This window comes from Meleagris gallopavo, chromosome 10 (genome assembly GCF_905368555.1).
Source record: "Meleagris gallopavo chromosome 10, MGAL_WU_HG_1.1, whole genome shotgun sequence".
In the NCBI taxonomy this organism is placed as follows: Eukaryota; Metazoa; Chordata; class Aves; order Galliformes; family Phasianidae; genus Meleagris; species Meleagris gallopavo.
The window spans coordinates 11287105-11303748 of NC_139413.1; the positions used below are offsets into that span (position 1 = coordinate 11287105).

Sequence of the window (16644 nt, forward strand, 5' to 3'; positions counted from 1 at the left end):
CGTTCTTCTTCCGTGACAGGGGGCAGTGGAACCAGGCCCGGTACCTCTGACACCTCCCCCCCTCTCCCTCCCCCAGGCCAGCATGCTGTATCTGGTCGGGCTGGGGCTGGGCGACGCCAAGGACATCACGGTGAAGGGTCTGGAGGCGGTGCGGCGCTGCCGCAAGGTGTACCTGGAGGCCTACACGTCCGTGCTCACCGTGGGGAAGGAGGCGCTGGTAGGTCGGTGCCGCCGGCCCGTCTGCGTGCCGTATTGCCTGCACGGCGTCGGTAACGGGAAAAGTAACGGCGCGTCCTCGGAAACAGCACGCGCGCAGCATTTGCTCGCTGTGCTTATAGGAGGAATTGAGAGAAGAAGATAAAATCTGCCTTCCTACGGGTCGTGTTGGCGTTTCGACCCCAGTTTTCATCTCAGAGCACTAGCCACACGTACACAGCTTGAGATATTGGAGAGCTTGGCGACAAACATGTCTGCTCTTAATTAAAAATAAAGCAACGCACCAGAAAACACATCTGGGGCCTTGAGCCGCTGTCAGGCCGAGTTGCTGTGCTGCCTGCTGGCATCCCTTGTGTCTGGGTGGGCTGCAGGCAGGCCTGGGTAGCGCCCTGCTGAACAACCAGTGATAAAAGTGACGGCAGGGCTGTCTGTGGTGCCCCTGTGTGTGCTGCGATGCAGCTGGGCGCTCACGTTGGCTGCTCCATTCAGCACACTGAAGCGGGTTGAACTGAAGTGAATCCATCCCGAATGAGGTGTTTTTGCTGTTATTGGCTGGTTGGAAAATTGCAAAGCGAAAATGACCTTTTAAATACTTTGTCAAACCTGCATCTGCTGTCAAAAAAAGATTAGATTCCTCCTGTAGTTTATCTTGGTGGCCTGTCTAAAACTTTAATGAGAAGCCATTAGAACTTATCTAAACCAGCCTTCTGTGTTTTGATGCCACACCTCCTGTGAGCCTACGTTTTAGTTTAGGTCAAGAGACCTAAAGGCTTTTTAGATCTGCAATCAGTATGCTTTGATTTCCATTGTAGAGCAGTCTCAGAGCATCATTTCAAAAAGGGACTGAAGCCCAGTAGCTGAGGTCTGATATCCAGTGCTGTATCTGTTGGGTGGGTGTTGGAATGAAGCACTATTTCTGTTCTGTACGACTATGATGGTTCTTTCATTAATTGCTTATGGGCAAAGATGAAGCTAGTACTGATGACATTGGAGAAGTCAAGAGTAAAATCTTTCTGGACTATAACTGACTTACCAGTTTTATGTAGCCATTAGTATTTGTTATGCTGCCCAAATTTGCTGAGTGCTGTTCAGAACAAATAACCCTTTTTGATCTATGCCCTGGTAAAAAAAAAAAGCAAACAGAAAAACAACAGACTTAAATCACGTAAAGAGAATGTAAAAAGCATGGTGAAACTACTTAGGTAGACATATGCTCAGTGTGGTCAGGCAGCATGTTTCTGTAACTAACTGAGATTGATTCTAACATGTGAATGAGGTGTTTAAAACATAGGAAGAGACCCAGTGATTAGTGAGCTGCTGAAGAGAAGTGAATACAATCAAATACGTATTTACCCATGTATGTGGCAAAGTATTTCATACAAAGAACTGAAGATGAAGGATTGGTATGAATTTATTCCTTAAGTGTGGTTAGTTACAAAGTGCTAAGAAACATAAAAGCTGTAAAGATAAGGTTATGGTGTAGCTAGTGTCATATTTGTATCTGATTTGATGTCACCATTATAAGTAGCCTGAGCAGTTGGCTCTGAGCTGTGAGGAAGGATACCCTGCAATAGGATGACTGGTGTAATTACTAGGCCTGGAGCCCACCTACTAGCTGTAAATGTGGGTGTGATTGAGCTACGTTTCCAGCCAAGTCCTTACTGGAATAATATGATTAACAGTAATTTTTGTCAGCTTAAGAGCTGCATAACAGGAACCTCTAGCATGGGGAGGCACGGTTCTCCTAAGATGCGGGTAAAACAGCTAGGGATAATTGTCCCGTTCTCCTTTCTGGTATCCGTGACTAATTACACCAGGAGATACAAATACACTCCCAAGTGTCTTAATGCTTTTTCCTGTTTATTTTGATATCCAGGAGGAGTTTTATGGAAAAGAACTGATTTTGGCTGATCGAGAAACAGTGGAACAAGAAGCAGATAGCATTTTGAAAGACGCTGATGTTTGTGATGTCGCTTTTCTTGTAGTTGGTGATCCCTTTGGGTAAGCTGAAGCAACATTATAGTTATTGCTCTAACTTGATCGCTTTCTTCTTTCAAGAGGAAATGGCCATTCTGCATAGCCGTAATTCTTAATGAAGAAACAGATTTTTAGTCCAGAAGCACTTTTGACGTCTTCGTATACTTTAATTGCATACAAAATATACTTGCAGTTGTCTATGCTTTCATCTTTCTTTGGAGATTCCTCACCTAGACATCCTTTATACATATGAATGTGGGCCTTCTGGATTGTATAAATCTTTCCCTTAGCAGTCACATATTCTACCTTCTATAGAAAATATTTTGTTCCACGTTTTATCTGCTAGGGGAAAAGATTCAAGGTTATCACATAATCAAGAAATGTACTGTTTTGAGAAAGTGTTCTTTTAGTTGTGATTAGTACATCTAAACTGCAGCTGTAATTCTCAGTTGTTTTAAATTGAACACTGACTGTTGATTGTACTGTGCTTATGCTTTGATATATGCTAGTCTTTAAAATGACTTAGGTAGTTAAAAATGTCTCCTCAGTTTGGTTTATTAAGCCTTTTGTTTCCACCCTTTTACTGCTATTGAAAGGTATAGTGTTTTCCTATTACCAGGAGGATCTCCCTTCTGTCTTTTTGGTCAGGCATCATCAATCTGTAATGTCAAAACACACAGAAGAGCTTTTAGTCTCCAGCTGGTGATTCAAGATTTATACCATAGTGCTATGGGGCACAAGAAAAATCAAATCACTGTGCACCCTGTTTGTGAATGAAAAAACAGAGTTTATGAAAAATAGGAGCAGTGTACATATCTGTCAAAAGTGGCTATTTTCTGTAAACACAGGTTGAAGGGAATCGGCAACAGAATATTACATTACACTAGTATTTAGAGAAAGGGAATGCTGCATTTCAGAAATATTCATTACATTCCAGTGCATATTTAACATCAACATTAGAATTAGTGTGGAGCTGCATTGCCCGCACCTTTCTGCTGTGATCCTGCGACAGATGTAAGACACTACAAAACTCTACATCTGTTGAAATGGAATTGCTACTTGAAAGCGGCATCTTGATTTGCCATGTGTATCAGTAGTTTCAGTGAAGAAATATTTCAATTCTGATTAACTATAACATACTGCATCACTGTAGAAAATCGCCCTTTCTTAGAATGAGTTGCTACTGTTTTATTGCTTAAGGCCTTAGTATTGCAGCTAGAACTGCTTCTTTGCTTATGTATGGCTGTAAGGATTTAGGTCTTCAGGTTTTTTGGAAAGAAACCTGAATGTTTCTGTCCTAAGAGAAGCCATATGAGAGCTGGGTAGAAGCCATGTGACTGCAGCTGTTCTTAGAGTTTCAAGTATGTTTGCCAGTAAGAAGAGTACTTGGCCATCTTAGGAAACCTCAGGTGTCTGTGGTTAATGATTAGTGATGAAATCGTGCTTGTGTTGAGTTCTCGCTGTTATTCACAGCATTTCTCCTGCAGACATAGTAACAACCATGGATGTGCTAGCTAGCAGGAACCTGACACTTCTAGTATTGTACTGGAAAGCCCACCTTCATCTAGACTGTGCTAATATTTATGTTATTAGTACTCATAAAAATCTTAGTGGCATCTGTGACAGAAAAAATACCAGCATAGCCTTGGGTGCAGAGGGCTGACTCCATCAAACTTTTGCTGATGTTAGCTGAACGTTCCATGTGGGCACTTCTGCTTTTATCTGCAGTCATTATGGACAGATCTACTGGGAGAAAGTGCTGGCTGGAGCAAATTTCAGTGAATAAAGCCAGCTGATCCCTTGGTCATTTGATTTCCTAAATCCAGAGTCCTCTATTTTTTTTTCCTCCAGTTAAATTGATTTCTTTTTTTTAATGACTCATCCCTACAGCCTTACCAGCTGCTGCCACATTTGTGTTCCTGATCTGCTGATTGGTGGAAATTCGCAGACCAAAAGTAAGGGAAATTCTTTTAGAGTAACTGAACCAGGCCACGGTGAAAGCAGTTTTTCTATTTAAGTATTCCGATCAGCATGTGCTGTTTTTTCCTTTGGAATGGCCAGAAATGTGTGGTACATCTTTGCGATGAGATGGCTGAAGTCATTCAAATTTAGGCAGGGGGTAGGTGCATTTTCATATTTTATGTGGAAAACTGAGTGCCCATCATGTACGTAAACACTTGTACAAGCAAGACACCTTTAAAAATTATTGCAGTTCAAAAATGAGGTTAGCTGGATCTATCTTTACTCAATATCTTAGAAGGACTCTAATCCTGATTTTGTTACCTACCACCCCAGTGACTCTTGATTCAGGCACTGTAAGATGTTTTCTGTGGGGTTCTTTGAGCATTGTACACCCAGAGCCAAATTAAGTTCAGCTGTAACCTTAACTAGAACTTTTCTTAGTTACTTCAGAATAAACTTGATCGTTCAAGACTAGTAGACACCCTTAGTTTGAGAAGTCCTTTGGATTAAATATTTATAAAAGCTGATACAGACAAAATCAAGGCATTGAGCACAGTTCACCTCAGTTTGTTCAAAGTTCTTGTTTGAGAGAATTGCTTTCCTAGCATTTCCTAAGTGAGAGAAGGACTGGCTGTGCAGTGAGTGAGGAAACGCTGGGGTTTTGCTGAAGTCTATGCCAAACACAGCTGAAGTTTACAGTTCAACAGATGTCCAGCAGACAACTGTAGAAGACAAAGGACAATTGAAACTTTCATTTTCAAGTAGTTGCCAAAGCTACTTTAAAAAGCAACATTTGTTCTAGTGTTAAGAGTTTCACCAGAAAGCTGCAGGGAATGGTAACATACTGAGGCTTTTGGTGTTTTCAGCTGCTGAAGGCTACACATTAAAATGTTATGTGAGTTTTTACTTTCCCTAACAATTAGTCAAGTCATTCTTGGCCTTTTGGCACTTTTGCATTGTCCTTTTTGAGTAGAGTTTAACTTTATTTTCAAAACAAACCATTATGCTAGTAATCCTTGGTTACTCTGTCTTTTCAGGCTCTAATCCTTTTCCCCTTCTTACCACAGGGCTACAACACACAGTGATTTAGTGCTACGTGCAGTAAAGTTGGGAATCCCATACCAGGTCATTCATAATGCTTCAATAATGAATGCAGTGGGCTGCTGTGGTTTACAGGTAATATTTTTGTATATATGGTGTTCCACAACTGCTAAACATAGAATTGGTGAACTCCTCTGCTGTTGTAAGCACTGTGTGTTGCAATCTCAAGTTTGAAGATCTGTAGCAATTGTACACTTCTGTTGCCAGTTTGTTAACACTTCCTTTTCAGCATGCTACATGTCGCTTTTGATGTGCCCCTATGTGAATAGTAACACTTCTGTTCTCCTCTGCTCCTGCCTCAGGAAAACTGTGATATTTCAATTATTTGGCAGGTAAAGCTGTGACAGTGGGTCACCTTCACTGGTGCAGATTTTTATGAGCGCAACATGCAGGTTCTTGTTCATCACCGGTGAAATAGTTAATGGTGGTGACTAAGTTGAGAAATTAGAAGTGTTTTGTAACTGATAATTTGCTCTATCAAATAGTTTGATCTGTTGTATCTTTGCATGCTGTAATTTTAATGGAAATAAATAGGAGGCATTACTTTTGGAGCAACATACATAGCTCTTCCTACACAAAGTTTGCTTCTGCAGTTGAACTGTTGACAAATAGTTTCTGCTACCAGCTAACTTTCTCCTGCTCTGGGAAGGATGACACTCAAAGAGCACAGAGTAAGTTTCCCTCACAACTCCATTTTAGGCTTAGGAAGCAGGAGTATAGAACTTCTAAGTTAATTTAAAAAAGGAGATAAGAAAATTACCTGGGAATACACTGCAAACAGTTGTATGTTTTCTCACGTTTTGACGATTAGCTTAGTATTTCCTTAGCCCATGCTAAAAGACCACAAAGGAAAAGTGGTGTTATTCATTCTGGCAATAATCCTCTTTTCCATTCTGGCTTGGGAGGGACTGCTTTCTCATAAGTCAACATTCCCAGTGTTGTAAGAAGCATTTTAGGAAATAGCGATCATGTTGTGTTACCTGACAGGACTATAACCAGCTGTATGTTTAATTATTCACTGCACCTCACAGACAAAATCAGCAAGTGAGGGGTATCTTACAAAGAACAGCCTGTGATTTAGTTAGAGTCGTGGCAGAGATTTATGACTTCTTCCAACAGTCTGCATTCAGGTCTTCATGTTCTTGGCCATCTCCTGCCACCATTTCAGTTTTGGAGGTATTATGTTTCAAATGAAGTGTAACAGGGATTCCTCTTTTGCTTCACCACAGAAAAGGCTTGGCTTTTTTTTTTGTTTTAATCTGATTGTGATACAAAACCTCTTTCTTTCTTACTAGAGAAAAACAGGAAACACCTTTATAAGCTATTCTGAAAGCCATGTGCGTAGTGAGCTGTAACTGTTGATTAGTAAAATGCAACTACAGCCCAGGCTGTTCACAGAAGAACATGTCGTTTGTCACCAGAGTGATGTTTCTGTGCAGCCAACAGCATTCTGGCGGTTGTGCAGTTTTCCTGTACAACAGAATTACTGAAGTAGCTTATGTATAATAAGCTCTGTGACTCCATGTGTCACAAATATTGTTCAGCAGTCTCTGCGTATGTAAACATTATCCATACATAATGTGTGATAAGATCTGATGTTTTGTCCCATTTAAAGAGCACAAATCTATTTCTTGCCAACTTGTGATGAGTGAATGTCTATTTTGATTTTTATTTTTTTAATTTTTTGATCTTTTATTGTCTCTCTCAACTTGAAAGCAGATTATTCTCCTGCTGTACTATTTTAAGTGGTGTGTTCTTAGTTTGGAATTAGCAATAAATAATAGTTTTATTTTCAGACCTTATATCTAAGAAAGGTTTCTGTGAAAGGAAAGGATTAGCATCTTTCATTTTACTAGAAGCCCTGTTCTGTCTTCTAGGCTTTCAGTTACCATCCTTACAATCCCTTCCATTTCTTTCTTCATTTTAATCAAGAAGCTAGTTAAAAACATGTCTACCAAGGACACGTTTCTTTTGAGATATACCCACTTTCCACCTGAATAGCTTTGGAACAAACATCTGCAAGTCCCCTCCTGTCTTTCAGTGGCTCATCTTGATGACTTTTTGTCTGCAGTCCAGGTAGCACAATTACAGCCACAAAGTAGTTTTGCCTTTTAACTACTAGCTGATCATTCAAACAAAAAAGCAGTGCTTGCTGTGTTATCTTTGAGTCTGCTAAATAGGTGAATAAGCTTTCTGTATCAAGTAGAGAAGTATTACTTATAGGTCAGGGAGCTCAAGGATGTACTCATAGCTTGGTGTGCCCATAGTCAAATAGAAAACCTGTAGTAGTTGCAGGAGCGGAACCTCTGTGTTCCACCTCCACCCTCTCTCAGTGCCTTAATCTTCAAAAATACTTTTTGCTGTCATAGGAGGGGCTTTATGCAAAATACTTTTTATTCACTAACAGTTAAAATAAGCTATTTCCTATCACTAGTTTTTTTTTTTTTTTCTTGACTACCTGCTTCTGAGCCTTTTAGAAGCTGGCATTTGCTTCTCAAACCAACTAGTGTTAAGTCAGTGTTAATTACATGACTTTATTACTCACATTTGCTTTGCAACTTCATTTGTCACAGCAAATTTGTCACAGCAAATATAGCCCAGAAACATCCATTTACTCCAAACAGATTTTTGTCTCTGTTCAGTCATCCTTTTTTCTGATTAGTAACTCAAGAGACCTGGGTGAGAAAGTATTGCTTGATATTTCTGGGATGTGTCTAAGGAGCCTACCAAAGACAAAGGTGTGTTCCGTTGGAGGGGAAATCCTGTCCTGTCCAAGTTTGCTTGGAGTTTCTAAGTCTTTTAATAGTACACAGATGCCAGGTTTGGAAAATGTACCTTTATCCCTTGACATGTTTCCACATCTGAAGCTTTAAGAGTTGAGCTAGGCTGTAAGTGAAGAATTGCTTTGTCACCATCGCAGCTGATGCAGCAGTAGTTCTGCAAAAGATTCTGTCTGCATTTTGAAATATATTTTTCTTGGTTTTTCTGCAGCTCTTGCCCTACTGCCCTTTTTAATGTTATCTTGCATCTTCACTCCTGCTTGCTTTAGTGCATTTTGGAGGGGATGGGGAAAAACTTCCTTTTTTAATTTCCCTATTTAGTCTCACTTGTTCTTTTCATGCTCTGTATTTTTGTGGTGACTGTCAACACCAGTATTTTAAGTGAGGTCTGTTGATCTGGACAGCTTCAAGTTTCTGATGTCATTCAGCCTGGTCATTAATGAAGTTGTTCTTCAGTTTTCCTGAAATTATCTTTGCACGCAGACTTTCCAAGCTGAGATCATGGAACTGCACTTTTCCTCTCATAGTTTACTCTGGCCTTACAATTAGCAATCGATCCTGCTTATACAAACAAGTAAAAGAAGAAATATCATTCATAGAAAGGTTGAAGATACTAGTAGAACCAGAAGGTGCCTGACATTCTTTCATATATGTGTGTAAATAAAGTATAAAGCTATAGCTTGTTCCGAGCTGATGAAAGTGTGAATTGAATAGCTTTCTGCTGTATATCATGAGAAGCAGAAAGCTCGAGCAGACAGCCCATGGCCTAGGAGTACAGTTCTGGCTTCCCTTCCTGGCTTTAGTTAGTTGCGTTGCAAAAGTTAAGTCACAAAGCTTTGCTTAAGCCAATTACTGCTTGGGCAGGGGGAGGGGAGTTTCCAGACAGGTCTTTCAAAATGAGCTTTTGAAATAATTCTATGAAGGCTTTGAGCAGTAGTGAAAAGGTAAAAACATCAGTTTCCAAGCTGAGAGCAGCAAGTGTCTATCCAGCCATTTCAATGAGTCCCTTTGAAATTGTGTCACTTTTGTACTTGAGCAGAATGTGGGCACTGTAACAAACCTGTTTTGTGCAAATGTGATGCTTGAAATGTTTTAGCTTTCACAGAACAAATCCTGCCCACTCTCAAACCCCAGCTGTTTGATGTAGGGTGCAGCACACACAAGTCTGCTGTGAAACTTCATTTGCTGCTGCCTGTCTTTAAAGTTATGCCAGCAACCACGCAACTTGATTGTTTCACTGAAAACATTCAGAGCTGTTGTTTGTTGTCATAAACTCCTTCACAATCTCAAAATGTAACATGATAACACAGAGCTGTCTTATAATACATCTCAGCTGACAAATGCATGTCCCAGTTTTACAGTCCCAATCATAGAATCGTAGAAGCACAAGGTTGGAAAGGACCTACATCTAGTCCAACTGTCCTCCCATTACCATTGCTAGCATGACTGTGGGAAGTTTGGGTCCCTATTCAGTCTTTTGTGGTTAGTGAAGAGCATTTTTTACTTTCTGTGGGTTCTCGCATTAGTGTCCAGTTACCTGCTGTCTGCCTGGCTGAGATTGGTAACAGATGAATCCTTCAGGTAACAGTGCAATTCTGGGTATTTACTGCTATCTCTACAGCAAGGCTTGTATTTGCAGTTCAGTACTTTGTTCTAGATTTCAAGTGGTAAGTATTAGCGTGCAGCACAAGAAGCTGCATAGATATGGGGATAAAAACTCAAAAGTTAATGTTCTGATAAAATTATGTGTTGTTTCTTCAAAGCAAAGCAGGCTTGCTCTGATGACAGAATAGCGCCTATGCTTGCGTGTTTTACTGGCTGCAGAGATCAAATGCTAGATGAGTGACATTTTTCTGTCTATATAATTCCTTACAAGGTAATCAATAACAAGTAGTTAAATACAATAGGAGTATCTATTTATTGCTTCAGTTTCACATAGTTGATAGATTGTGAATCTGAAAGTTTCCAAAGTAGTATTTTCCCCTCTTTAAAGTTAAAAAAAAAATATAAAATCATGAATTAATGCTAGGTAATACATTATTTAAAAGCTTATTTAATACAAGTGTGTAAGTTGTGAAGGCATTTCTGTGAGGTTAATAACATATGCCCCATTCTATCCTGTTAGTCAAATTTATATCCAACTTGGTTCTAATATGGAACAGAGTAGTTAGAAAGACCTAACTGCCAATAAAATGCCAGACAACATTATGCCCATTTCTGCACATCCTATTGCTATAGGGCAGTAGTGGAAGTTCCTGTCTTTCGGAGTATTACAGCCAATAAGGGCTGCTTTATTTGCAAAAGGAGACCTGTTGCTTTTTGGGAAAAGACTGTGGTGGCTTTCAGTTGGCAGGCAGCAGGCTGGCTAGCTTCTCAGGTGGCTACTGCACATTTCAGCAACTTGTGATGGCTGAAGGTGCCGCCTCAACCATGAGATGAAAAGCTATCTTTGTTCCAGCTGCTCCTGCAGTGAAGTTCCAGCAGTTTTGCTTCAGTTTTGAAAGAAAATGGAGAGAACTGCAGCCATGTGAAAAATAGGCAAAAACAGCTTGCTCACTCTTTCTCTTTTCTTTTTATCTTTCCCTAGAGTTAAGTCCTGAAATAGTTAAGTTGTTACAGCAGGAGAAATTCATTTGGTTCAACCTATATTTAGTTTACTGGAAGAACCTTTAGGTTGTGAAATGTACACTGTGTGTTCTTGTCTTTGTTCTAGAATGAAATATTTAAAAGAGGAAACATTTGCAGTAATGTTCCAGGAATCTTTGAATAAAGGCTGTGCCTAATCAGTGTGAATGGTTAAACTTTGAGCTCTTAGTCCTTTGAAAACAAACAACTTACTGCTTTGATTCAAATTCCGCTCTGCCAGCATTCAAGTGTTAAAACCAGAACCTCATGCCACAGTAAAATAAGTGTGTATAGGGGAATCCCCGGATGGCAGGGTGCAGCCCAAGTCACTGCTGTGCAGGGCCCTCTTTCTCTGCTAACAGCACACCCAGTGCCTCCTGTAGTGGGCTAGGAAACGTTCCTCCCTACAGATTTAAACAGAAAGTGGAGAGGATAGTCTGTGTAACCACTGTTTTTCTGGTAGGCTCGAGCAGACAATGTTGGCATGCTGTAAAATCCATTTTGGTTGGCCTCATTCCTGAGCTGAATTAACCAAAATTGATGTGTGTTTTTGCCCATTTTCAAGTTTGTTACAAAAAATTCCAAGCCCAATTCTGCCTTAGGTTACATCTAATGTTCACTTTTGCATCACTGGAAACAATTGGCAAGAGTATTGCTTCCAATGTCTTCACCACGATTAGGGATTTACAGTAATAAATAGCAAGCAGCAAGTTGGCAAATAAAGGCAGGGAGCGTGTTTGACATAGAATCTGTCAGCACTTTCTTCTTACCATATGTGCATTAAAAAAAACTGTCACCTCTCTGATTCAGGCACAATCTGTCCCTGTCTTCAGATCTTCGTATCAACTGTCTGTTCAGACAATAACAGCATTTGCATGGTACAGCTCCCATCTGCAGGAAAGTGCTGCTTAAATAATAAATCCTACTCTATCATTTGAATCAAAGCTTGGGAAAACACTGCAAGTGCTGTAGGTTTGCATGAACTTGACTAGCTTTAATATATATTATATTAAAATAAGAAATGGTAATTAATAGTTTTGGTGCCAATCTTACTAAGTTTTGCCTTTGACAGACTTCAGAATTAAGTAAAAAAAAAAACAAACAAATAGAAAGTAGACAGAAAGTTACTGAATGTTGGAAAGGAGAATGCAAATACAGGTAAAAATTTTACAGTAGTTCATTAGTCACTCTTTAATTTGTCTTACTGTCAGAGATTAAAAGAACAGTGCCCCTCTGTTAATGAGAAGAAAAGACAGTGTTAAAAAACAAAAACCTTCTCTGCTGTGCTCAGGACTTCTCAAGTGTTTCCAATTGTCTGTTATTTTAATACTTTTTTTGTGTGCACTGTACTGATATTTTGATTGTGTATATGTGTTGGATTTGCTTTGTTTTACAGTTGTACAATTTTGGAGAGACAGTTTCTATAGTTTTCTGGACGGATACATGGAAGCCAGAAAGCTTCTTTGACAAGATCAAGAAGAACAGGCAGAATGGAATGCACACACTGTGCTTACTTGGTAAGCAGCAGCAGTCCCAGTTCCTTAGCTACCATCTTCCAGTGCCCCAAAAGGCATAAGATGAAGTCTTATTAAACAGAGGTTCTTAGATAACATATCTTTGAAAATATCTCTTGAATTGGAACTTCAATGTATGTTTACTTAGAATCAATGTAGCCACTATTCATGCTGCAGTGGCTAGAAATTTCTTAATTCCTCTTGAGAAAATCTATAAGAAATGATGCCTTTGTAGAAGACAAATAGGAACAGCAGGCCCGTATTTGTTGTAATGATCAGAGTGATTTTAAGCTAGATCTAGCTCAGGATCCAGCCGAGATGGCAATGACTAGCAGCCATCTTTTATTGACTTAATTAGGCCAGAGCTTGACACATCTGACTTTCTGGGGAGCTAAATGGTACTTATAACCGCATTTCTATTTTGTAAGTTGATATTCTCTTTCCTAAATTATCTCAGCTGATGATGTTTTGGCAAAAAGTGATTGTCATGTAAAAAGCTTCAGGACTGCAAAAAATCCTTGCTCAAAAACATCTGTGGTAACTGGAGGAATCCAGAACATGAATATGTGTAATCATCACTGCACATCAAACTTTTCAGTGCCTTGAAAGTTGGCTGTTTTCCAGCTTTGTAAAGTATCAGAATATTGGCAATTGTTCTAAGGAAGGGTGACTTCACAAGTGTTTGAAACAAGGACTATTCCAACCACAATATATTAAAACCAAGTATTATTCACATTTTTCATATAATCATTTCTATGTGCTCCCTTTTTTTTTTTTTTCCCCTAATGCAGTTTCCTAATGCAGTGTGTTAAAATATTGAAACAATAAAATTTAATTATAAAACTCATGTTTCAGGGACAGTTGTAATACCTGCATCTGATTGTAGCTAACTGCTGAAAACCACCAATCTCCAAGTTAATTGTGACATAAAAAAGATCAGCTTCAATACTCTTAAAATTTCAAAGAAACTTCACTTACATGAAAGCAATTTGATGAACTGTGCACTAATAATCTTGCAGCTTTGCATTTTAAACCATTTCTTCAGAGTCACCTTGGCTTACAACATGATTAAGCAATACTTTTAAAATCAAGATTAAAAAAAATGTATCCAGCTTTTACTACAATCTTATTTCTCAGGCATTTAAGTACAGATAACATCTGATGGTCACTTGGAGAGATCATGGTCAAGTGCAGTTTCATAAACTTGCAGATGTTCAGAGTCTTACCTGGCCCTTTTTCTTTGCCCAAATCCTCCTTTTTCCCATAAGAGAAAGATTGTTCTAAATTTTGATTGGGACAGCGAGGAAGTGCTAACGAAAGTTCAGTTCCTGCATGAAGGTGATGTAATCACTGTCGATCAGTTGTTCAGTTTCACCTTCTGTAACCACAACATATTTATAATTTCAAAGTAGTCACAATACCTTGATTTTGCCTAAGCATGCAAGCATTTAGTTATCCTGTGGGAAATACGCCTACCGTTTTTAATACTTAGCAATATTTTTTACTGATCTTATCTGCTCCAAAATTTGAGACACTATACGTTGTCTTTGAGCAAAATCACATGCATGAAATCACATTAATTTCTTTATAATTAACGTATGAAACAAAATGTAATCCATATTCCATTTTCCTTTAAGAACTAGAATGTTGCTATAAAGTTTATAGAATAATATCTTAAAGTAAGCTGTACAGCTACATAGAAAACTAACCAGGAATTTTGTAAGGAACCTGTGTTTTATATACTGTTTTGTTCTACAGATATTAAAGTGAAGGAGCAGTCTCTGGAGAATCTAATGAAGTGAGTCACAACTTCGAAAATATATGGAAACAAACAGTGGTACTTACAAGGTTTTTTCTGTATAAGGAACAAAGGCTCTTTATCTGAAGCCTCGTAACGAACTTACCTGTCTTCTCTTGCACTTCTCAGTGGTCATGGTTTTTTGTTTCCTTTAAGCAGTAGAATTTTTCTGTTTGTTACAATAGGAATTGGCTTTATTTTCAGTAAATGATTGAAGCTGCAGCAGTGTATAATCTTTGTTCCTGTGAGAAGCAGGTCAGAACGGGATAAGCTTTCTACCTGCCAGGTCAAGAGTTCTTTTACTGCTGTTCTGTCTCATCCTGAAGTAAATTAATATCATAAACAGTGTTCTGAATTCATTCTTCCTTACAGTGGCTAGAAGCAGAGTGAAGTATGGAATACGTACCACTGTTTTTTAGCAGTTAAATAAGCAACATATTGAAAGTTCTTTTAAGCTCATTTAACTGTATCTGGAAGCTCTTGTCACACCTTAATCATCTCTCTGCAATCTGTATGCTTTGACACGGAGAATATAAATAGTTACTTTCTACATATGCTGTACTCTGGTCTAAATTAATATTTGTGAAGTCTCATGCTATCATTGAGGTTTGTTTATTTTAGAGTTTCAAAATAAAATCTGTTTGAATCCATAGTTGGCAAAGAAAGAAGCATTTCATTTAAAAATATAATGCTAGTCTGTAATAATCTGTCTACAAGGCATTCAACAGGAAAACAGTAGTTTGCCCTTGAATTTAAGCCAAAGGCATCTTTCCGAAATGGTCACAAAACCTGCACATTGCTTCCAGCAACTCAATTTGTTTTTAAGTTTCAAGTGATTTAACAGATGGAGGCCCTGCTGTTTCACAGGTGTATGAGAGCACAAGAGTCTTCTGTCTTCCTTAAAAATTCCACACTTGTCTCCAGGCCAGTCTGAAAGCCCGGGCCTGTTTAAGTTTGATCTGCTGGTCCACAGACTTCATTTGAAATAAACTGTAAAAATACCAGAGACAAATAAATGATTTATATTTAAATTACTTTTCTTTCCCTGCAGAGGAAGGAAGATTTATGAGCCACCACGCTACATGAGTGTGAACCAAGCTGCAGAACAGCTTCTTGACATTATTCGGAATAGGAGACTCCAAGGAGAAGAACCAGGTACTACTATTGCAATGCTGTTATTTGCTGCTCCTCAGTTCTCACTTAGTGATGAGTCACTGAACTCTACTGCCTTCCTCTTCATCTTAGCATTTTCTTGATCTGCAACAGAACCAGAAGATGGATTTGGCAGAGCTTGAACAAAGTGCAGTTAATTGAGCTCAGATGAACTAACACTAGCAGCTCCAGGAGATTTAGTCAAAACCTCAGTATAGTAACTACTGTTGGCTGTCCAGTTTTAACTGCGAGCTCTTGATCCATTATAGTTGCAGAAGCCTGCATCCAAGCATTTTAGCTCAGTCAAGCTTCAGGAATCTTAGCTACATGTTTCTTAGACTGGTTACACTATACTGTGCACGAATCCCAGCATGAATCTGGGTTGCTCCAAAGTTGCAGGACTGTGATTTTAGCCTTGAATCCTTAAAGAGGATCCTTCTATTAAATTAAATCCTTCAAGAGCCTGCTAAGGAGTTGTTTATCAAGACCAGACATGAAATCAGAGCAGCTATGAAGATGACTCCCTTATGTCATAGTAGAAAAAATTAATAGAAATGTATCTGTACTCCTTTTAAAATGTTGTCATGATGAAAAGGAAACAGTACTTTCATTTTATCCTTTATGTAGAGTTAATCTGAAGCAGTAGTCTCCTGAATGAATTTCACTTACTGCTGCTGCCTTCCCTTTCCTGCTGTTAAATAGATCTGAGATACACTTTTTATTTGTAGAACAAGCTTCTTTTTAAACTACTCTGACGATTAACTGGAAACATGAGACAGTGGTGTTAAGGTTTTAACACTGAGTATTTTTTTCCTCTATTTAATAAATTATTCTTTCTAGTGACAGTTGGAACATGGTCCCTAGAAGAATTCTATAAGAATCAATTCTTGGATGTTCTTTCTTACAGAAATTACTGAAAACACAATTTGTGTTGGCCTTGCACGTGTTGGCGCTCCTGATCAGAAGATTGCTTCAGGCACACTGTATCAAATGTCTACAGTGGAGTTAGGTGGTCCACTCCATTCCATGATTGTTACAGGCACTATGCATCCTCTGGAATTAGAAATGCTTAAGCTTTTTTCTGTAGATGCTTCCAATTTTGAAAATAATGCATTTGAAAAGACCAGTTAAATAAAAATGCGTATTGAATTTTTCATTCTGTCATTAATTTCATGTCAGCACATAGTTATTCCTCTGAATATTTAGAGCTTGCTTAGATCAAATGAATTTAGATTGTATATAGCTGCAGGAGATAACACTGTAAGAACATGGACTTGCTTTAACCTGAGGCTACAAACTGCAAAATAAATCTGCTGGTATCAGTTTCTGACAAGTAAAGATATCTCCAGCAGTCTTTAAACCTTAAGAATACTTTGTTTAGTTCAGTTCCTTGGCATCTGCATCAGTCTCAGGCTGACGACTAAGATAAGGTGTGCAAATACAGAACTGCTGGACCAGATGTGTATGCAGCATCACTTCTGCTGTAATAGAAGAACCAAGCCTACAGCATGCATGATTT

At 38.8% G+C, this 16644-nt stretch overlaps 1 protein-coding gene across 1 annotated transcript; it reads left to right on the forward strand.

The window, feature by feature from the left end:
* Positions 1 to 76: 76 nt before the first annotated feature.
* On the forward strand, positions 77 to 16279 carry DPH5 (diphthamide biosynthesis 5). The gene is made up of 7 exons (XM_010715636.3): positions 77 to 217; positions 2093 to 2217; positions 5223 to 5331; positions 12058 to 12178; positions 13934 to 13973; positions 15025 to 15128; positions 16033 to 16279. The coding sequence occupies exons 1-7, from the start codon at positions 83 to 85 to the stop codon at positions 16254 to 16256; spliced, it is 858 nt and encodes a 285-aa protein (XP_010713938.1). The 5' UTR covers positions 77 to 82; the 3' UTR covers positions 16257 to 16279.
* Positions 16280 to 16644: the final 365 nt, after the last annotated feature.